General features: G+C 42.5%; 1 protein-coding gene across 1 annotated transcript in view; it reads right to left on the reverse strand.

Annotated features, from left to right (window-relative positions):
* LOC115077698 (vomeronasal type-2 receptor 26-like) overlaps positions 1-22,837 on the reverse strand; it is a 76,165-nt gene extending 53,328 nt beyond the window's left edge. The window contains exons 1-3 of the mRNA XM_029579989.1: positions 22,818-22,837; positions 22,304-22,595; positions 11,706-12,533 (exon numbers count right to left, since the gene is read on the reverse strand). Of these exons, the coding sequence (XP_029435849.1) occupies positions 11,706-12,533; positions 22,304-22,595; positions 22,818-22,837 (1,140 nt within the window). The remainder of the gene's footprint in view (positions 1-11,705; positions 12,534-22,303; positions 22,596-22,817) is intronic.
* Between the last annotated feature and the right edge of the window lie 911 nt (positions 22,838-23,748).

Consider the following 23,748-nt stretch of genomic DNA (forward strand, 5'->3'; position numbering starts at 1 on the left):
ACAGGCACAGCATTCGAGGACAGAGGTCAAGCCCTTGTAATAATTCAATAGAGTATGCTTTTAGAGCAATAGAGACTACCATTTGTGAAACAAGAAATGAGATGGAGATTATTTTTGAATACCCAGAAGCTATTAACATCTGAAGTCAGCTTTTTATGTTCCTACTTTCCAAATGTGGATGGACAGGCACAGCATTAGAGGTCAAGCCCTTTTAGGAACATAAGGCCTGGACGGACAGGCACAGCATTCTAGGATAGAGGTCAAGCCCTCCTGGGGATGTAAGGCTTGGAGAGACAGGCACATCATTAGAGGGCAAGCCTTTTAGGGACATAAGGCCTGGACAAACAGGCACAGCATTCGAGGTCAAACCCTTGTAGAGACGTAAAGCCTGGAAGGACAGTCCCAACATTAGAGGCCAATCCCTTTTAGTGACATAAGGCCTGGATGGACAGGCACATCCTTCAAGGATAGAGACATAAATCCTGGACAGACAGGCACAGCATTAGAGGTCAAGCCATCATAGGGACGTAAGGCCTGGACGGACAGGCACAGCATTAGAGTTCAAGCCCTGTAAATACCCAGAAGCTATTAACTGTATTTATGCAATTCAGCTGATGACAAAGGAACATGAAGAGCTCTCAGAAATAAGAAAACCTCTACTCAAGTCCAAATCTTCAATATCAGCCCATGTTGTCTTTATAGTTTACACAGTGCCTTTGTAAGCTATGGGAACACAGAGGATAAACTAGTGCAACTACCACCAGTTTCCTATAGTACTAGAAACATTAATGTTGGAATCTAAGAAAGATTTAGGGAAAATGGACTATTTTATAAAGGTCATGAAAACTATTGAGCATATGAACTAGACAAGCTGAAAACATCTGAAGTCAGCTTTTTATGTTCTTACATTCCAAATGTTGCAAAACAGGAAAAGAATATTCTGGAAAGAAGTGATGCACAACTACATGAAACTGAAATTAGAAATAGTAGAACTAAACTCAGACAGGCACAGTGTTTGAGGTCAGGCCCTTGTAGGGGCTTATGGCCAGGACAGTGGATGAAAAAATATATTTTCCTGTACTAGGTTAACTACAGGTATTTTAACTGATAGATTCACAAATAGTATACCCGTATTTACATTTTAAATATTTCAAATTTTATTCCTTATATTATTTAAAACACATAAAACATACCCTATATGTCCAAACATTCACACACTCATTCATTCATTCATTCATCTAAACATCATATAACACACAATGTTTTAAAATTAACAATACATCACTGTTTCACATTAACATCAAACACATAAATGTTACATAAATATTGCAACAATCCCTAACATTTGTTAAATAAGGGACATTCATTAAATAAGATCAAAAGGGATTAACATTGAAAGGCACATGGAATATGATAAGTTTAGGAAACACTGATGAATAGAAATATCTGCTACAAAAGTGCTTTTGAAATAATTTGTTTACATTGTAATAGGATTAAATGGATAAGTCTACATTGTAATTAGGGATTGTTGCAATATTTATGTAACATTTATGTGTTTGATGTTAATGTGAAACAGTGATGTATTGTTAATTTTAACTTTAATCGGGGACTGACACTGCCTTTTGAAGTGCCTCCTATGCCAGCCCAATCACTTGACCATGTCTAGCTTTCCCTGACATTATGGATTTAATGTCACTGCCTACTAGGGATTTCAATTAAAAGAATTATTTCCAAAAGAGGCCCACTAGGGATTTGGCTTCAGAGAGCACTGCTGTCCCAATATACGTGAATCTGCAAAAGTGCCCCCAGGCCCACGAGGCTGCGCCTGGATATACACTAAAACCGGGACCACTGAATGTGTGCACACACCAAGCTTGTAAATACAAAAGAGGCCCACTGGGGATTTGGCTTCAGAGAGCACCGCTGTGCCAATATACGTGAAACTGCTAACCAACCCCAGGCCCACGAGGCTGTGCCTGGATTTACACTAAAACTGGGACTGCTGTATGTGCACACACCAAGCTTGTAACTACAAAAGAGGCCCACTGGGGATTTGGCTTCAGAGAGCACCGCTGTCCCAATATACGTGAGTGTGCAAAACTGCCCCCAGGCCCAAGAGACTGTGCCTGGATGTACACTTAAAATGGGTCCACTGTATGTGCATGCACCAAGCTTGAAACTAAAAAAGGGGCCCACTGGGGATTTGGCTTCAGAGAGCACTGCTGTCCCAATATACATGAGTCAGCAAAACTGCCCAGTACCCACTGATGCCCAGTGAGTGCCCTGTCTTCTTGGGTTAAAAGAGCACAAAGAGACAGCCTGATTTCAATTAAAAAAAAAAAACCCTGCAGTTAAATAAAAAGGATGGCTTGCTTGGCACAGCAGCAAAAATGAAGAAATACCTTTTTCAATGGAAAATTCTATCAACGTAGCTAGCAATTGAATATATCTCCCACCCACAACACCCAAATCCTGCTTGCAACCTACCCCAGAGGGTAAAATAAGCAGAAAAATGCCACTGCTAGCAGCTTTTCTCAGTGGCACAGACAGAGAGACCGTCTCAGATCAATAAAAAAAGTGTGGTCAAAAAAAGTATGGCTAGCTGGTGGCAGCACTGCAGCAATATTGAACAAATATCTTTTTCAATGGAAAATTCTATCAAAGTAGCTAGCAATTGAATACAGATTTGAGACACTCAGACTAGCTATGAGTTCAGCCACCTCCCTGGACCACGTCCCCAGACCATCCCTGCCAAGAAATTGCATGGCATGCCACATTCTTAATGTTTAAATAGCGCTACATCATCAGGAATAGTGTCACATAGCACTGAGTGAGAGCGGCGATTGGCTGCATTAGAAAAATGCTTACATTGCTTCGCTCTGGTAGGTTGCATTCTGGTCTCCTTGCCAACCTGTCTGACCCACTCTATGACAGGGCTGTGAGGTCACTTATGACTCACAGGAAAGGGCTGCTTTTTGCTATTTCCTATTTCAAACGGCTGCTAAGAAATCACTGCGAGCCAAAAGAATGAAACTATTATGATATGTTGTATTCATGGGGGATTGCGTTACGTTTCACGAACCCATGAATACAACGAATAGGGAATTATGTGTTGCAGATTGCCAATGCATTGAAAATGAATGCACATCCCTACTTTCTGTTTCTTGTCTTTTAACCAGCTTTTAATCCATGAAAGGACATCACCTCCTATCCTATGACGTTTTAGTTTTCTTATAAGCCTCTCATGCGGGGCTTTGTCAAATGCCTTCTGAAAATCTAAATATATTACATCTTCAGGTTCAGCTTTATCTACATGTTTATTAACCTTTTCAAAAAAATGAAGCAGATTTGTGAGGCAAGACTTCCCTTGGGTAAATCCATGTTGACTGTGTTCCATTAAACCATGTCTTTCTATATGCTCTGATTTTGATCTTTAGAATAGTTTCCACTATTTTTCCCAGCACTGACATCAGGCTCACTGGTCTATAGTTTTCCGAATCGCCCTGGAGCCTCTTTTAAATATAGGGGTTACATTGGCCACTCTCCAGTCTTCAGGTACAATGGATGATTTTAATGCTAGGATACAAATTTTAACTAATAGATTTGAAATTTAATGTTTTAGTTCGTTCAGAACCCTAGGATGCAGACTATCAGATCCAGGTGATTTGTTACTCTTTAGTTTGTCAATCTGGCCTACTACATCTTTCAGGTTCATAGTGATTTGGTTCAGTTCATCTGACTCAACACTCTTGAAAATCATCTCCGGAGCTGATATCTCCCTATCATCCTCATTAGTAAAAACAGAAGCAAAGAATTAATTTAATCTTTCTGCAATGGCTTTATCTTCCCTAAGAGCCCCTTCAATCCCTAGGTCATCTAACGGTCCAACAGATTCCCTCAGAGTTTTCTTGGTTTGGATATATTTAACAAGTTTTTATTATGAGTTTTTGCCTCTACAGCTAACTCAAATTCTCTCTTCGCCTGTCTTATCAATGTTTTACACTTAACTTGACAATGCTTATAGTTTTTCCTATTTTCTTAGATGGATCCTTCTTCCAATTTTTGAAGGATTTTATTTTGGCTAAAATAGCCTCTTTCACCTCACCTTTTGACCATGCTGGTAATCATTTGGCCTTCCTTCCACATTTATTAATGTGTGACATACTCCTGGACTGCGTGTCTAAGATTGTATTTTTAAACAATGTCCATGCCTGTTGAACACTTTCAACATTTGCAACTGCACCTTTCAGTATTTTTCTACCTATTTTACTTATTTTTTTTCAAAGTTTCCCTTTTGAAAATTTAGTGTTAGAGCTCTAGATTTACTTATTGTCGCCTTTCCAGTTATTAGTTCAAATTTGATCATGTTATGATCACTATTGCCATGTGGCCCCACCACCGTTACATCTCTCACCAAATTAAATAAAAAATAACTGCCTCTCTCATTTGTTGCTGAAACAATTGCTCCATGAAGCAGTTGTTTATAACATCTAGGGACTTACTGTCTCTAGCATATCCTCATGTTACATTTACCCAATCGATATTGGGGTAATTGAAATCTCTCAGACACAATGGTGCAGGACAAAACTCTGATCCACTGAGAATTTCAAACAGTTCTATTTATTCAAGTGTATCAAATGTTAATGTGGCAACTCCATCAATGATAACAGTAATTTCTTAAAGTCCCCTGACACGGTCCCGTGTTTCACGACTGCTGCATCGGGAGGGACCAAGGTAACAATAACAATCTGCAATACAATAAAGTGCATAAGAAGTGGAGCAAATAAGGCTACGATAGTTATTTCATTGTAAAAGCACATACCTGTAGGAGTAATCACTGGAGCGCAAGCGCCCTCAAAAGATGACAGCCATTTAAACCAGAAAAAGGCGCGAAGGAAACCCTCTCGTGAGACCCAATCAGATCACGTTAAACACCAGATCACAACCCTCAGTAAAAAAGGTGCCACTCAATATCTTTATTAAGTCCTTTGGGAGAAACAGTGTCAAGGGTGAAAATCAATCTTTGCTCCCTCCGACCCAGTATACTGAGGAAGTCCCCTCCCCGGTGGGGGCGCGGGACCACCTCTAACACTAGGAAGGAGAAAGCAGAGATGGAGTGGCCGCTCTGTGCCCAATGGGATACCAGGGGCTCGTCCATTCTAAGGGACCGGATATTCGAGCAATGTTCTATAATTCTTGTTTTTATCATTCTGGAGGTTTTAACTATGTATAACAAAGCGCAAGGGCATTTAATAACATAGATAACACCTTTTGTGGTGCAATCAGAGTGTGAATACAATTTAAAAACACGTCCAGTCGTGGGGTGTGTGAACTCTGAAAAAGTATCTGTGTGGCTGCACATCGTACAGTGTCCATACAGTCTGTGGGTACCCCTCTTACTAGACGAGTATTCTAAATGGGGGGCTACTGTGTGCACCAAACGGTCCCTAAGATTTCTACCCCGCCGGAAAGTAAAACGAAGAGGACTGTGAAGGAGGTCCGTTAACGATAGTGCTGACCAATGGCGCCAAATCATATTCGCTATTGTTTTTCCTACAGTAGAGAAGGGTAAAATACAGTTGTTAGCCGTGTCATCTGAGCTGGGAGATGGTAAAAATAGCCAATCCCGATGTATATAAAGGGCCCGCTTAAATGCCTTCTTTATTACCTGCACTGGACAGCCACGATCCAGAAACGGGCGGACATAGTCAGCTCGAAAGGTACAAAGGCGACGTAGCCTTAAAAATTGGCCCGTCGGTATGTTGTCCCGAAGGGACCTAGGGTGACAGCTCTGATAGGATAATAAAGTATTGCGATCAGTTGGTTTCCGAAACAGTGTGGTCTCAAAATGATCCCCAACTAACGAAATTAAGACATCCAAGAAGGAAATCTGCGTGGGATGGATACAAAAATTGAACTGAATATTAGAGTTTAAAGAATTAACCCAATCCAAGAACATAAAAAACTGGATATCAGAGCCAGTCCAAATAACAAATACATCATCGATGTAACGCAGCCAAAGATGTATGAATTTAGACCAGTCTGCCGGGTAAATATGCATTGTTTCAAAATTGTCCATATATAAACATGCTAGGCTGGGGGCCATGGTGGCCCCCATAGCCGTCCCCTTAATCTGTTGGTACACTGTGTCTTGAAACTGAAAAAAGTTCTTTGTCAGGGCTAATTCAGAAAGTTGAGTAAGAAATGACGTAGAGATACGACGTGGTAATGGGCGTGTGTCTAAGGTGTTTGCTAAGACCTGTAGAGCCTCACCCTACGGAATGTTTTAATAGAGTGAGACCACATCAAAAGTTACCAAGAACATTTTAACCGAGGGAACTTGTAACTGTGCTAATATTGAAATTAGATGGGATGAATCCCTGACATAGGAGCGGATATTTGGAACAAATGGTTTTAGGAAAATGTCCACGAATTGAGACAAAGGCTCAAGAAGATAGCCGATGCCTGAGACTATAGGGCGACCGGGGGGCTGCACTAGTGTCTTATGAATCTTAGGAAGTGTGTAAAAGTGAGGCATAATGGGGTGAGGCGTGACCAGAATTATAGAACATTGCTCGAATATCCGGTCCCTTAGAATGGACGAGCCCCTGGTATCCCATTGGGCACAGAGTGGCCACTCCATCTCTGCTCTCTCCTTCCTAGATTTAGAGATGGTCACACGCCCCCACCGGGGAGGGGACTTCCTCAGTATACTGGGTTGGAGGGAGCAAAGATGGATTTTCACCCTTGACACTGTTTCTCCCAAAGGACTTAATAAAGATATTGAGTGGCACCTTTTTTACTGAGGGTAGTGATCTGGTGTTTAACGTGATCTGATTGGGTCTCACGAGAGGGTTTCCTTCGCGCCTTTTTCTGGTTTAAATGGCTGTCATCTTTTGAGGGCGCTTGCGCTCCAGTGATTACTCCTACAGGTATGTGCTTTTACAATGAAATAACTATCGTAGCCTTATTTGCTCCACTTCTTATGCACTTTATTGTATTGCAGATTGTTATTGTTACCTTGGTCCCTCCCGATGCAGCAGTCGCGAAACACGGGACCGTGTCGGGGGACTTTAAGAAATTACTGTTATCATTGATGGAGTTGCCACTTTAACATTTGATACACTTGAATAAATAGAACTGTTTGAAATTCTCAGTGGATCAGAGTTTTGTCATGCACCATTGTGTCTGAGTACTTGCGGATGTTAAAGGGGCACTCAGAGAAGATAAGGCCATCGCGGAAAGATTAAATGATTTCTTTGCTTCGGTGTTTACTGAAGAGGATGTTGGGGAGGTACCCGTAATGGAGAAGGTTTTCATGGGTAATGATTCAGATGGACTGAATCAAATCATGGTGAACCTAGAAGGTGTGGTAGGCCTGATTGACAAACTGAAGAGTAGTAAATCACCTGGACCAGATGGTATACACCCCAGAGTTCTGAAGGAACTAAAAAATGAAATTTCAGACCTATTAGTAAAAATTTGTAACTTATCATTAAAATCATCCATTGTACCTGAAGACTGGAGGATAGCAAATGTAACCCCAATATTTAAAAAGGGCTCCAGGGGCGATCCGGGAAACTGCAGACCGGTTAGCCTGACTTCAGTGCCAGGAAAAATAGTGGAAAGTGTTCTAAACATCAAAATCACAGAACATATAGAAAGACATGGTTTAATGGAACAAAGTCAGCATGGCTTTACCCAAGGCAAGTCTTGCCTCACAAATCTGCTTCACTTTTTTGAAGGAGTTAATAAACATGTGGATAAAGGTGAACCGGTAGATATAGTATACTTGGATTTTCATAAGGCGTTTGACAAAGTTCTTCATGAGAGGCTTCTAGGAAAAGTAAAAAGTCATGGGATAGGTGGCGATGTTCTTTCGTGGATTGCAAACTTTCTAAAAGACAGGAAACAGAGAGTAGGATTAAATGGGCAATTTTCTCAGTGGAAGGGAGTGGACAGTGGAGTGCCTCAGGGATCTGTATTGGGACCCTTACTTTTCAATATATTTATAAATGATCTGGAAAGAAATACGACGAGTGAGATAATCAAATTTGCAGATGACACAAAATTGTTCGGAGTAGTTAAATCACAAGCAGATTGTGATAAATTGCAGGAAGACCTTGTGAGACTGGAAAATTGGGCATCCAAATGGCAGATGAAATTTAATATGGATAAGTGCAAGGTGATGCATATAGGGAAAAATAACCCATGCTATAATTACACAATGTTGGGTTCCATATTAGGTGCTATAACCCAAGAAAGAGATCTATGTGTCATAGTGGATAACACATTGAAATTGTCGGTACAGTGTGCTGCGGCAGTCAAAAAAGCAAACAGAATGTTGGGAATTATTAAAAAGGGAATGGTGAATAAAATGGAAAATGTCATAATGCCTCTGTATCGCTCCATGGTGAGATCGCACCTTGAATATTGTGTACAATTCTGTTCGCCGCATTTCAAAAAAGATATAATTGCGATGTAGAAGGTACAGAGAAGGGTAACCAAAATGATAAGGGGAATGGAACAACTCCCCTATGAGGAAAGACTAAAGAGGTTAGGACTTTTCAGCTTGGAGAAGAGACGACTGAGGGGGGATATGATAGAGATATTTAAAATCATGAGAGGTCTAGAACGGGTAGATGTGAATCGGTTATTTACTCTTTCGGATAGTAGAAAGACTAGGGGGCACTCCATGAAGTTAGCATGGGGCACATTTAAAACTAATCGGAGAAAGTTCTTTTTTACTCAACGCACAATTAAACTCTGGAATTTGTTGCCAGAGGATGTGGTTAGTGCAGTTAGTATAGCTGTGTTTAAAAAAGGATTGGATAAGTTCTTGGAGGAGAAGTCCATTACCTGCTATTAAGTTCACTTAGGGCCTGATTTTCAAAAGCATTTACATGCTTAAAGTTGGGTTTTATACATGTAAATGCTCTTTACCCGAGTAAGTGGGCTTTTGAAAACAGCTACAATGTTTGCCATTAATCCTTAGTATTTACCAGCATAAGTGCACTTTAGCGGGTAAATGGCTTTTGAAAATTGCTACAATAGTAGTCACATTTACGCATGTAAATCCTTTTGAAAATTACCCCCTTAGAGAATAGCCACTGCCATTAGCAATGGTTACATGGAATAGACTTAGTTTTTGGGTACTTGCCAGGTTCTTATGGCCTGGATTGTCCACTGTTGGAAACAGGATGTGGGGCTTGATGTACCCTTGGTCTGACCCAGTATGGCATTTTCTTATGTTCTTATGTTTATGCTTCAGTGGATTATCGGTAATTGAAATCTCCCATTTTTACTGCACTGCCAAATTGGTTAGCTTCCCTGATTTCTTTTAGCACTTCATCATCTGTCTGACCATTTTGTCCAGGTGGATGATAGTATACTCCTATCACTATACTCTTACCCAAACCACATGGGATTTCTAACCATAGATTCTACTGAACATTTACGGGCGGATTTTAAAAGCCCTGCTCGCGTAAATCCGCCCGGATTTACGCGAGCAGGGTTTTTTGAAGGGGGCGTGTCGGGGGCGGGACCGGATGAAGCGGCGTTTCGTGGGTGGGACGTGGCATTTCAGGGGCGGGACTGGGGGTCTGGTGCCGGCCCGGGGGCATGGTCCAAGCCTCCGGATCAGCCCCCGGGTCGGAAGACGGCGCTCCAGCAGTCCGCTGGCGCGCGTAGATTTACGACTGCTTCTCTCAGGCGTAAATCTAGGGACAAAGGTAAGTGGGGGGGGGTTTAGATAGGGCTGGGGGGGTGGGTTAGGTAGGGGAAGGGAGGGGAAGGTGAGGGGAGGGTGAAAGAAAGTTCCCTCCAAGGCCGCTCCGTTTTCGGAGCGGCCTCGGAGGGAACGGAGGCAGGCTGCGCGGCTCGGCGCGCGCAGGCTGCCCAAAATCAGCAGCCTTGCGCTCGCCGATCCAGGATTTTAGAGGATACGCGCGGCTATGCGCGTATTTTATAAAATCCAGCGTACTTTTGTTTGCGCAGCAGGCGCAAACAAAAGTACGCGATCGCGCTTTTTTTAAAAATCTACCCCTTAGTCTCTTATATGATCTGTGTCCTGTTGGATTCTATACCCTCCCGTTCATAAAGTGCCACACCCCCACCAAGTTGATACACACTTCCATTGCGATATAATTTATACCTTGATATAGCACTGTCCCATTGGTTATTCTCCTTCCACCAGGTCTCTGTGATGCCAGTTATGTCAATCTCATCATTTACTGCTATACACTCTAACTCTCCCATCTTACTTCATAGACTTCTGACATTGGCATACAGACATTTCAAAGTATGTTTTTTTTATTTGTATTAACAACCTGCTTTTCAGTTGATAGGGATAATTTGGATATCTTTAGCTCAGGTGATTTTTTAAATATAGATACATGGACTACATTTACTTTTATTGGAACCTCTCGGTTGGGATGCCCTAACTCTCCTGTTTCATTAGTATCCTTCAAGGATACATGTCTCCAAACCATGCACTGCTGAGTGACTGTTGGCTTTCCCCCTTGTTCTAGTTTAAAAGCTGCTCTATCTCTTTTTTAAAAGTTAGTGCCAGCAGCTTGGTTCCACTCTCAAGGTGGAGCCCATCCTTTCAGAAAAGTCTCCCCCCTCCCCAAAAGGTTCCCCAGTTCCTAACAAAACTGAATCCCTCTTCCCTGCATCATCGTCTCATCCATGCATTGAAACTCTGGAGCTCAACCTGCCTCTGGGGACCTGCACGTGAAACAGGAAGTATTTCAGAGAATACCACCCTGGAGGTTCAGATTTCAGCTTTCTACCTAAAATCCTAAATTTGGCTTCCAGAACCTCTCTTTCACATCTTCCTATGTTTGTGCCCACATGTACCATGACAGTTGGCTCCTCCCCAGCATTGTCTATAATTCTATCTACTGACAACTAGAGATGTGAATCGTGTGATCGATCGTCTTAACGATCGATTTCGGCTGGGGGAGGGAATCGGATCGTCGCGGTTTTGTTTTTTTAAATATCGTGTAAATCGTAAATCAGGGGAAGGCGGGAAAACCGGCACACTAAAACATCCCTAAAACCCACCCCGACCCTTTAAAATAAATCCCCCACCCTCCCGAACCCCCCCAAAATGCCTTAAATTACCTGGGGTCCAGAGGGGGGTCCAGAGGGGGGTCCCGGCGCTACCTTTGCCCTGTCATATGACAGGGCAAAGGTAGCACCGGCGCCATTTCTACAACGCACCGGAGGCCCGAGAGTAAAAGATCACACCGGGACCCCCCGCACACTGGACCCCAGGTAATTTAAGGCATTTTGGGGGGGTTTGGGAGGGTGGGGGATTTATTTTAAAGGGTCGGGTGGGTTTTAGGGTTGTTTAGTGTGACGGTTTTCCCGCCCTCCCACTTCCCCTCCCCCTTCCCCCGATTTATGATTTTTGACGATAAATCGGGGGAATTCCTATTAAATATCGCCTCTAACAATTTTTGACGATTTAAAATATATCGGACGATATTTTAAATCGTCAAAAAATGATTCACATCCCTACTGACAACTGCTTGGCACCCCTGGTGGAAAAAAAGGGCAATTTGTCTGTACAGGGATCTATTTTACTCTCTCTTCTATACCAATGTATACCTCTCTCATTTAACTACGTTGCACAAAATGAATATTACAATAAAAAAACAAATGCATTCTTCTTAAAAGAATCAATCAGGAGGATTTACCTGCCATGGTTGAAATTCCAGTTTTAGATTCCCCCCATGTTGAGACTTGGCTGTGTACATGTTGTGCAAAGCATGAGCCAGTGCATAGACTGCGGTGTAAAGACTGTAAGTGAACTGAAAATTATTCACATCAAATAGCCGAGATGCAAGGTTAGACAGATTCTCCTCCCCTGTGCAGCTGCGTAAACGTGAAGGTTCACTCCCATTTGAAAGCTCACAGAAGAAAGCAGACCTCCACAGAGGTCGCAGAAAAGAGAGGTCTGGAAATGAGGCTGGATGGAGTTTATAGAGGAAATCCTTGAATCCTGGAATCTTTCCTTTAGGAATAGCAAATGCTAGAGAGCCATTGAATGTGCTGCAGGCTGAAGCAGTGGCACTGGATGGGAAATCTATGTTAGCAAGGGAAGATGAGGCAGCAGAGATGATCCACACTTTGTCAGCATTCATTTTCCACCATGGCATGCAGAACTGTATCACCATGTAACTGTTAGTACTGTAGAGGATAATAACCTTAGCTAATGACTTGTCGATCATGTCAGTAATCTTTTTAAATTTTGAATACTGTTCAACCTTAAAATCATAGGAAAATTGTATCCTTTCCAGAAAAGCCACACAGCCGCCACTCCTGATAATCTCCCTCTTCAGTTCCTCACTGCCCTTCTGATCACTGTCGTCATCTGAAGTGAGAATCCCCACCCAGGTCCATCGGAAGAGGTCCAGGAGCTGAATCAGGCCCTGGTACTGAGATTGATCCTGTGGGACCGTGCGATAAAAGAATGGGAAGTCAACCCGGTCATTGAAGAGAACATCCATAGATCCATAACTGATCTGTGATTAAAACAAAAAAAAAAATATGAACCAAGGTCAAACAGAAGAGCTTGTCTTTGTTTCTTTCTTTCTTCATTTATTTAATTCTTACCTCAATCAGTTTCTATGCTGCACAGAAGTTTGTGCTGAAACATGCAGACACACTAATTAAACCAGTCACACACATAAGTACAAGGGATCCACTGGGACTTTTGCTTTGCTTCATTTTACTATTAGAGAACTTGGAATCTCAAAGTGGTAAAAATAAGAAATGAAAATGCTTGCACCATAAGGAGGCAAAATAACCCAAAGGCTACTCAAAGCTATATTAAGATAGTCCAATGGAAAGGTATCCATGCATGAAATAGGATAAAACAAGGACTGCCTCAGCCTGCCCTAAATTAAAAGGAAACAGCTGGTAACCTTTCCTTCGGGTGTTCCACAATTTTGAGTTTTGAGTTTTTGAGTCACATCTTTGAAAATGGAATTGTTTATCACTTAATGACAAATTTATAAAAGACTGGCATATGATGACATTGGGTGGAGAATTTCACCAGAAAAAATCAATCGATACATTTCCAAGTTTGATGCCTCACAAAAATATTGATAATACATTTTTATGTTTCATAAGTTCTGTGTAATTGTACATTCACTTTTGCAACAATATTAAGTTTTTCCAGCATATTGCTATGTAGAGATGTGAATCGTGTGATCGATCGTCTTAACGTTCGATTTTGGCTGGGGGGGGGGGGAGGGAATCGGATCGACACGGTTTTGTTTTTTTAAATATCATGTAAATCGTAAATTGGGGGAGGGCGGGAAAACCGGCACACTAAAACATCCTTAAAACCCACCTCGACCCTTTAAAATAAATCCCCCACCCTCCCGAACCCCCCCAAAATGTCTTAAATTACCTGGGGTCCAGTGGGGCGGTCCCGGTGTGATCTTCCACTCTCGGGCCACGGGTGCATTGATAGAAATGGCGCCGGTGCTACCTTTGCCCTGTCATATTGCAATACGGCAATATGGCCATATGGCCGGCGCCATTTTGCAAAATGATGCCGGCCGTACGGCAACACGATTCGAGTGCAGGAGGTCATTCCCGGACCCCCGCTGGACTTTTGGCAAGTCTTGTGGGGGTCAGGAGGCCCCCCCAAGCTGGCCAAAAGTCCCTGGGGGTCCAGCGGGGGTCCGGGAGCGATCTCCTACGCTCGTGACGTCGGGGGAGAGGAACCAAAATGGCGCCGGCGCTACCTTTGCCCTGTCATATGACAGGGCAAAGGTAGCGCCGGCACCATTTTTATCAACGCACCCGTGGCCCGAGAGTGGAAGATCACACCGGGACCCCCCCACTGGACCCCAGGTAATTTAAGACATTTTGGGGGGGTTCGGGAGGGTGGGGGATTTATTTTAAAGGGTCGGGGTGGGTTTTAGGGTTGTTTTATTGTGCCGGTTTTCCCGCCCTCCCCCTTCCCCTCCCCCTTCCCCCGATTTATGATTTTTGACGATAAATCGGGGGAATTCCTATTATATATCGCCTCTAACGATTTTTGACGATTTAAAATATATTGGACGATATTTTAAATCATCAAAAAACGATTCACATCCCTATTGCTAAGACATTTTCTGAGCAAAAATCAAAACAATCAGGGTATAATATTCAGTCACTGGCTGGATTGCAAAGTTAATCTGATAAACTTAAACTTTGGAGGGATATTCAGGAGTGCAGCGGAACAATTGAATAAGGCCACTATCTTAAAGATATTAAGATGGACTTATTAAAATCCACTGCTAATTCCTGGGATGGGCAGCATGGAATCCATTGATCTTTGGGACCCTACCAGGCAATGCTCCCTCCAAGGAATAACTAGCCGTGTGCACATTTGTTTCCTGTGAGGAACAGTTTTCTAAAACCAACAATTTTTTAGTGCCACTATTAGTGCTGCATTTCTGCATATATAGCCCAAAGAAAAATGTATGTGAATGACCATGTAAACCTGTGAGCGATGTTCTAAAATATATGAACAATTTGTTCATGCACTCAGCTTAGAGGGAACTATGCTGCCAGGTACTTGTGACCTGGATTGGCCACTGTTAGAAACAAGATATAGGACTTGATGGACCTTAGGTCTGACCCAGGATGGCAAATCATGTTCTTAACTTTAGGATAGCTCTTTGGCATGACCAGAGTTAGCTGTATGTCACCTGACTAACAGGCCGATACAGTAAAGCGCGGCTGCGGTTACCCTGCTTCTAACCTGCTTTTAACCAATAATTTGGCCGCGTAAGTCCAACCCGCGATTCACTATCCCTTTTAACTCATCCTTACCGCTTCTTTAAATCAACCGGTAACCCTTTCTGCCCGCAGCATGTATATGAGATGTAAATGCTCTGATTAGCTATTCCCTCCCATACAGTAATGTGCGCCCCGACTATCGCCTTTTTAACCTGCAGTTTTGCCGTGTGTTTAACCTGCTAACTTACCGCCTACCCTTACCCCTGCGTTGGTGTGGAGCGTCAGGTCAGAGAGACGAAATTTCATGGGCAAACGACCCCCTCACCCCCCGGGACCCTTACCCTGGCGTTAGTGTGGTGTGACAGCAATAGGCAGGCTCCGGTCAAAATCCCCCCCTCCCGAAGCAAGGCGCAGGGCGAAAATCGGCTCGACATGTCATTAAAACAAAAGTAAATAAAGTGTAATAAAAGTAAACTTACTGCATGTGAATTTTCTTTGAACAGTCTTCTCTCCCCTCCTCCCGAGGCGCGCACTGCGGATCCCCTGCCTCCCGGGGGCAGCCGGCGGCGAAAGCTGCTTCCAGCAGCCCCCGCCGGTGAAGGTGGATGAATGGACGCCCATACGCCTGGATGAATGCACGCCCGCTGGCGAAGGTGAGTGAATGAATGCACGCCCGTACGCGCCGGCAGGCGTGCATTCATCCAGGCGGAGGGAGCCGGCGGGTGTGCATTCATCCAGGCGGAGGGAGCTGGTGGGCGTGCATTCATCCAGGCAGAGGGAGCCAGCGGCGAAAGCAGCTTCCAGCAGCCCCCGCCGGCGAAGGTGAATGAATGCAATTTGGGCGCTCAAGGCAGTGCATTAGCGAACACCGACGTCACACACCGTGACGCCAAACGTCATGACGTCACGCCTTGAGCGCCCAAATTGCACGCACAGGCACACATTCATTCACCTTCGCTGGCGGGGGCTGCTGGAAGCCGCTTTCGCCGCCGGCTGCCCCCGGGGGAAGTGGCCCGGTTGTCCACTAGTGGGCATGATCACTGGTGTGATAGTGTGGTCTGAGCACTGGGGGAAGGAGGGATGTCAATCCCCATTCCCCAATTGTGCGGGAATGGGGATTGATCACCACTGGGGAGATGCACAATTGCCAAATGGGTGTCGTAGCTCCCAGTTTGCTGGCATGTCCGATTTAAAACTGTGGTGCTTGTTTTTAAGGCCCCTCAAGGATTTGGACCTAAGGCCCTAGAGTCTGTTCTTCATGAGTATGCAGCTGGTTGCCTTTAACACTTTGGCATTCAGGCATTGCTTGCTGTCATTTCAGCTAAAGAAGTGCGGTTAATGGACTCTGCAAATTACTCCTTTACTTTGGAACACGTTGCCCCTAGATCTTCATGTAGAGGAAGGTTATCCTTTCTCTTTCAGCCGGCCTTTGCCAGCGTGGTGGGGGATGGGAGATATGGAACACCGACGTCACACGCCGTGATGTCAAACGTCATGACATCACGCCTTGAGCGCCCAAATTGCACGCACAGGCATACACAGGCTGCATTCATTCACCGCCGGCTGCCCCCGGGAGGCAGGGGAGCCGTGGTGCGTGCCTCGGGAGGAGGAGAGAGAGGACTGTTCAAAGAAAATTCACATGCAGTAAGTTTACTTTTATTACACTTTATTCACTTTTGTTTTAATTTTCACCCTGTGCCTTGCTTCGGGAGAGGGGGGGGGGACTTGCAATGCCCGAGCGTAGGAGAACCATCCACTTCCTGGAACCTGTCATTTCAAATGACATTTGAAATGACAGGTACCTTCTTACCGCCATTTGAAAGGACAGGTACCTTCCTACCGCTCCTTACTGTATTGGCCTGTAATTCTGAATATCAGAGTTAGATAACTTGTTTAGCTATCTTAACTCCTCCCGGTAATGCCCTCTCTGTGTCCCCATTTTTATCTGGCTAAATATTTGCCAGATAATGAGATATCCAGCTGATAGAACAAAAAGTAAAATGTCAGCATTTAGCTGGATAACTTGTGTGTTTTCTGGCTAAATGCCTCTGAATATAGTTGCATTGTATATTTTTCTGTGCTATTATTTTTTTACCCAATAATACATTAATACTCGAATAAGATAATGATCTGTTGATGGTACATGTAATGTATTATTTCTTATCATTGCCCTAGATTTTTCATTCCGCTATAAATATAGCAGAATGATTGCCCATGGGAGCACTGAGAGGAGAGGATCACCTTGCTGGTGGCTGAAATGAATCAGTAAGTTTTTGCTTGGGACATTGTCTTTTTTAAAAGTATTGGGGCAAAGTTAACTATTTGGGAATATTATTTAGTGTGTTTGTGTGTTTGTGCTTTTAATAGTCAGTAAGGCAGTGAATAAGCAGTAGTTAGACTGTATTTTTAAATAGTCAGTAAGGAAGCTAGTAAGCTATAGTTAGTGTGTTTATTTTTAAAAGTCTGTAAGGCAGCTAGTAAGCAGAAGTTAGAGTGTTTGTATATTTAAAAAAAAAAAGTAGCCAGAAGCTAGAAATAAGCTAGGAGCAGTGTATATGTAAGTAAAAAGGTTGAAAAGTTCAGTTCACTCACCTTGGAAAGGTGTTGAGGTAGTGTGATTTGCTTTGATTAGGTAACAACATTTGTTAGTCAAGAGAACAGTGAGTCACTGGCTGACTAACTGATGTTAGACGCGCGTAACCCATTGATAATCTGCCCCATAGTGAATTCACTAATACATTTAAAGGACATTAATTAGATACATTCCTACTCCTCTAGCAAACTAAAACTTAAGTAGGAACTGAAGAAATATGAGATGAAGGCAGCAGTCCAGCACCAAGAGGGAGGCTTCCCAGTCTTTTGCATCGAGTGTCACATGTATGATTTTTTACCCGCCGGTGAGAAATTGTACATGTGCATGTAATGCAAAGAGCTCCTGGCTCTCAGAGAACGAGTCCGATCTCTGGAGGCTAGAGTGGCAGACCTGGAGGAGCTGAGACAGACAGAGAGTTATATAGATGAGGCCTTCAGGGACATAGTATCCAAGTCCCAACTTCATACTGGCTGCCCTGGTGCTGCCTTGGAGGAAGAAGCTCTCATGATTGGAGAGCATCAACCTGGTGCAGCAGGAAAGGATCCTTTAGCAAGGACCTGCTCTCCAGGTGATGCATTGTCCTTTCGCATTGAGGATATCTCCCCAAGGCCTACTGCCCAGGAGGGAAGGGTTAGTTGGCCATCATAGTTGGTGATTCGATTATTAGGCATGTAGACAGCTGGGTAGCTGGTGGGTGTGAGGATCGCCTGGTAACATGCCTACCTGATGCGAAGGTGGCAGACCTCACGTGTCACCTAGATAGGATTTTAGACAGTGCTGAGGAGGAGCCGGCTGTCGTGGTACATGTGAGCACCAACTATATAGGAAAATGTGGGAGGGAGGTTCTGGAAGCCAAATTTAGGCTCTTAGGTAGAAAGCTTAAATCCAGAACCTCCAGGATAGCATTCTCTGAAATGCTCCCTGTTCCACATGCAGGTCACCAGAGGCAGGCAGAGCTCTGTAGTCTCAATGGGTGGATGAGACGATGGTGCAAGGAAGAAGGATTCAGTTTTGTTAGGAACTGGGGAAACTTTTGGAGAAGAACATAAGAACATAAGAAAATGCCATATTGGGTCAGACCAAGGGTCCATCAAGCCCATCATCCTGTTTCCAACAGTGGCCAATCCAGGCCATAAGTACCCAAAAACTGTCTATTCCATGTTATCATTGCTAATGGCAGTGGCTATTCTCTAAATGAACTTAATAGCAGGTAATGGACTTCTCCTCCAAGAACTTATCCAATCCTTTTTTAAACACAGCTATACTAACTGCACTAACCACATCCTCTGGCAACAAATTCCAGAGTTTAATTGTGCGTTGAGTAAAAAAGAACTTTCTCCGATTAGTTTTAAATGTGCCCCATGCTAACTTCATGGAGTGCCCCCTAGTCTTTCTACTATTCGAAAGAGTAAATAACCGATTCACATCTACCCATTCTAGACCTCTCATGATTTTAAACATCTCTATCATATCCCCCCTCAGTCGTCTCTTCTCCAAGCAGAAAAGTCCCAACCACTTTAGTCTTTCCTCATAGGGGAGTTGTTCCTTTCCCCTTATCATTTTGGTTACCCTTCTCTGTACCTTCTCCATCGCAATTATATCTTTTTTGAGATGCGGCGACCAGAATTGTACACAGTATTCAAGGTGCGGTCTCACCATGGAGCGATACAGAGGCATTATGACATTTTCTGTTTTATTCACCATTCCCTTTCTAATAATTCCCAACATTCTGTTTGCTTTTTTGACTGCCGCAGCACACTGAACCGACGATTTCAATGTGTTATCCACTATGACGTCTATATCTCTTTCTTGGGTTGTAGCACCTAATATGGAACCCAACATTGTGTAATTATAGCATGGGTTATTTTTCCCTATATGCATCATGTTGCACTTATCCACATTAAAATTCATCTGCCATTTGGATGCCCAATTTTCCAGTCTCACAAGGTCTTCCTGCAATTTATCACAATCTGCTTGTGATTTAATTACTCTGAACAATTTTGTGTCATCTGCAATTTTGATTATCTCACTTGTCGTATTTCTTTCCAGATCATTTATAAATATATTGAAAAGTAAGGGTCCCAATACAGATCCCTGAGGCACTCCACTGTCCACTCCATTCCACTGAGAAAATTGTCCATTTAATCCTACTCTCTGTTTTCTGTCTTTTAGCCAGTTTGCAATCCACGAAAGGACATCACCACCTATCCCATGACTTTTTACTTTTCCTAGAAGCCTCTCATGAGGAACTTTGTCAAACGCCTTCTGAAAATCCAAGTATACTATATCTACCGGTTCACCTTTATCCACATGTTTATTAACTCCTTCAAAAAAGTGAAGCAGATTTGTGAGGCAAGACTTGCCTTGGGTAAAGCCATGCTGACTTTGTTCCATTAACCATGTCTTTCTATATGTTCTGTGATTTTGATGAGTAGAACACTTTCCACTATTTTTCCTGGCACTGAAGTCAGGCTAACCGGTCTGTAGTTTCCCGGATCACCACTGGAGCCCTTTTTAAATATTGGGGTTACATTTGCAATCATCCAGTCTTCAGGTACAATGGATGATTTTAATGATAAGTTAGACATTTTTACTAATAGGTCTGAAATTTCATTTTTTAGTTCCTTCAGAATTCTGGGGTGTATACCATCCGGTCCAGGTGATTTACTACTCTTCAGTTTGTCAATCAGGCCTACCACATCTTCTAAGTTCAACGTGATTTGATTCAGTCTATCTGAATCATTACCCATGAAAACCTTCTTCATTATGGGTACCTCCCCTACATCCTCTTCAGTAAACACCGAAGCAAAGAAATCATTTAATCTTTCCGCGATGGCCTTATCTTCTCTAAGTGCCCCTTTAACCCCTCAATCATCCAACGGTCCAACTGACTCCCTCACAGGCTTTCTGCTTCGGATATATTTAAAAAAGTTTTTACTGTGAGTTTTTGCCTCTACAGCCAACTTCTTTTCAAATTCTCTCTTAGCCTGTCTTATCAATGTCTTACATTTAACTTACCAACGCTTATGCATTATCCTATTGTTGGATCCTTCTTCCAATTTTTGAATGAAGATCTTTTGGCTAAAATAGCTTCTTTCACTTCCCCTTTTAACCAAGCCGGTAATCGTTTTGCCTTCTTTCCACCTTTTTTAATGAGTGGAATACATCTGGACTGTGCTTCTAAGATGGTATTTTTTAACAATGACCACACCCTACCTTTGTTTTAAAAGTTACCCCTGCCAGATGACTTAGGGCGCACTAACTGGATGTTACTGCACACTAACTAAAGTTAGTGTGCAGTAACAAAAAATGTTACCAATAAGTTAAAAAGGTTAAATTGTGGAGCAGTTCGTTAGCTAGAGCTATGGTTCTGCATTCCCATTGGCTGTCTCCTTACTTCCGATTTAGAAGGAGACTGTCAAAGGGAATGCAGAACCTTAACTCTGGCTAATGAACTCCTCCCCAATTGACACTTTTTAACTTATTGGTAACATTTTTTGTTAGCATTCACTGCCTTTAGTTACTGCATAGAGATGTGCTTCGAGTCTAAATATCATGTTGGGCTTCATTTTGGGGCCCCCCTGCAGGAATTTCATTTTCCCACCATTTTGGGTTTTTTTTGTCGAGAACCCCGATTTTAGGGTTAATGCGCACTAGCTCCCTAATAGTACGCACTAACTCTGCCTCGTTAGTGCACACTATCTGAAGTTAGTGCGCACTATCCTGCAAATTAATTTTTGCCAAAACTTCAGAAAAAGTTTGATCATTTTCGGTTCTCCCGAACCATTCCAAATTATGCAATTTCGTTGAAATGATATGCCCAAAAAGGCCATAACACAATTTGCGATACATTTTGCAAATTATATTTTGGCCTTTTCTGGGTTGGGGGGGGGGGGGGTTTGAGAGAGAGAGAGAGAGAGAGAGACTCTAGAGAAGCCTTCACAGTATTCAACTATTTATTTGACTATAGGAAGGCCAGCTAATAGCTTGAGGTGAAGTGTCATTGGTGGTTTAGGGTTTAGGGGCCAGTTTTACATTCAGAGTGTGACGTGCAAACAGCACAGTAGACCTCAGTGAAGATTTGATGTCATTTGGATGAGGAAAGTCTCACAAAGATGAGATTTCTAAAATGTTCTCTCACCCTAACTTGATGGACTCTTTAACAGGGTACCATCAAGACAGACTGAGATATCATAGTAGAAATCTCATCTTTGTGAGACTTTCCTCACATCACCAAGGTTAACTGTGTGGTTCGTACATTTCACTCTGCATGTAAAATTGGCCCCTAAACCACCACTGACACCTTACCTTGAGCTATTAGCTGGCTCCCCTGTAGAGATATAGTTGACTACTATGAGGACCTTAGAAATAGTCTCTTTCTCTCTCTCTCTCTCTCTCTCGCTCTCTCTCTCTCTCTCATGAAATAGAAGTATCGTGGGGTACAAAAACTACAACACGGTATGTGATACTACTGGTGTGGTAATTCTAAGCATGCCTCTTTCTCTTACCATGGGTGTTATGCTTGCAATATTATAGCATTTTGATTAATCTAGGGGTTAGTGCCTGATTTTCTAAGACTTTTCACCTGTTATTTATCTATGAGAGAAAAATATCTTTAATAAGTCCTTACATCTCTGTTTTGACTGGCAAAGTCTAATCTTGCTATGTCGATGTGAACTAGTTAACCAAGGCAAGCCCCAATTCTGGTGACATGTTTGTGTAATCTTAAGCTTGCTTTTCTATGGTGTTCACCAAAATAAATTTCCTGTGATGGCTCTACCATGATTAATAATAGTTCTAAATCTAGGTGGAAAATTACTGCATCAGTTGTACAATTTTAGCAAGCTATCATACCCAGAAATAACCTGCATTAAACCAGGCTGTGAAAACAAGGACAAGACAAAACAGTTAAGGATGCAGTAGACCCAAGCAATTATACTGAGAGAAAAGTTCTTGATTTACCTGTGGGTACCTATAGATGCCTGTAACTCTGGCAATTGCATGTGATGTTACTGAAGAGAAGCTTCCAATTAAACCAGCCAACTGGCCTTGCTGGTGACAGCTAAAGCCAGGAACAGGATTCAATATCCCTGTCAAGATCATCAGAGTACCACATAGTGAAAAACCTGCATCAGTGCAAGAGTCAGTAATATGGAAGCCCAGGGTGATGTTGGGTAATATCTCCAAATTTTGGTTAATCTCCTGAATGGCAAAATAAAAGACGAAGAGATGCCGAAAATAACGTAGACTCCATCTGAGAGCAAGTAAACATATCTTTAATAGATATTCAATAATTTAATGATTCACATATATTCAAATTAAGAAAAAACATAAGCTATAGATATCTATGCAAATACACAATAATCCTGAGCTACAGCACCTTCTCCTATGCCACTATAGAAACCCATCCCCAAAGTCTACAAGTGTTCCTCAACCCTGTCCTGCAACACATTGTGCTTCCTATGTATTGAAATACCTTCCCCCTCCAGTCCCCATATTTGCTCATTCATCTCAATTCCAATCTACATCTCCCCTTTTTATTCCATTACTGAAACCCTCAAGCAGACATGGATTCAATCTTGACCTGCAGGTCACCCTCCAGCTAGTCCCAATGAAGGACTTAAAATCAATCATTGTACTTGTATTGACATCCCAATCCAATCCTATCCAACCCAGTTTGTCTTTTTAGACTGCTAATCCAACGTGCCCAAAATGTTAAGCATAGCAAATCAAATAAACAACATGCAGGATGTTTGACACCAAACTGTTTTTGAAGACTGATGTCCGAACTGAATTATTTATTAATTTAAACCTTTTAAGTTTCAGCTAATTCAGCATCACTGCTCTAAGTAGATCACAAATTAATACCTACATAATAATAATAATTTACACACAAACATGTTGAATCAGTACACGTTATCCGGACAGACACAATATGATCATTGAAAATAAAATCAGAAAACTGATTAAATCATCACTTGAGAACCATTAATAATGTGTTTTTAAAAATCTGTTTAAACAGGTCTTTAATTTGTTCTTAAAATATTTGCTGTTGGCATCTTATTGATTTATTTCTAAGATTGCTATGCCAGTTTACCTTTGAGTCAAAACAGCTTACAGATAAAAATGTATGTAATTGAATAAGTACAATAGCACAAACTACTAAAAAAACAAAGTTAATAAAATTAATTAAATTAAAATCAATAACTGGCATGCATGGAACAAGAAAGTCAATTTTCTTGTAAAAAATTATAAACCTGTGAAATGTGGTTACACATTAGAGGTCTCTCAAAATAAGAGGGTTTATAGATGTTTTCTATGTTGCAGTCCCGGTCGCTAGGCTAGCGACCGGGTCCTTACCTTTCTCCTGCCTCCCCCGGTCTCGCTGCAATCCGTTGCTCCTGGGG

Source organism: Rhinatrema bivittatum, chromosome 16, assembly GCF_901001135.1.
Source record: "Rhinatrema bivittatum chromosome 16, aRhiBiv1.1, whole genome shotgun sequence".
NCBI lineage: Eukaryota > Metazoa > Chordata > Amphibia > Gymnophiona > Rhinatrematidae > Rhinatrema > Rhinatrema bivittatum.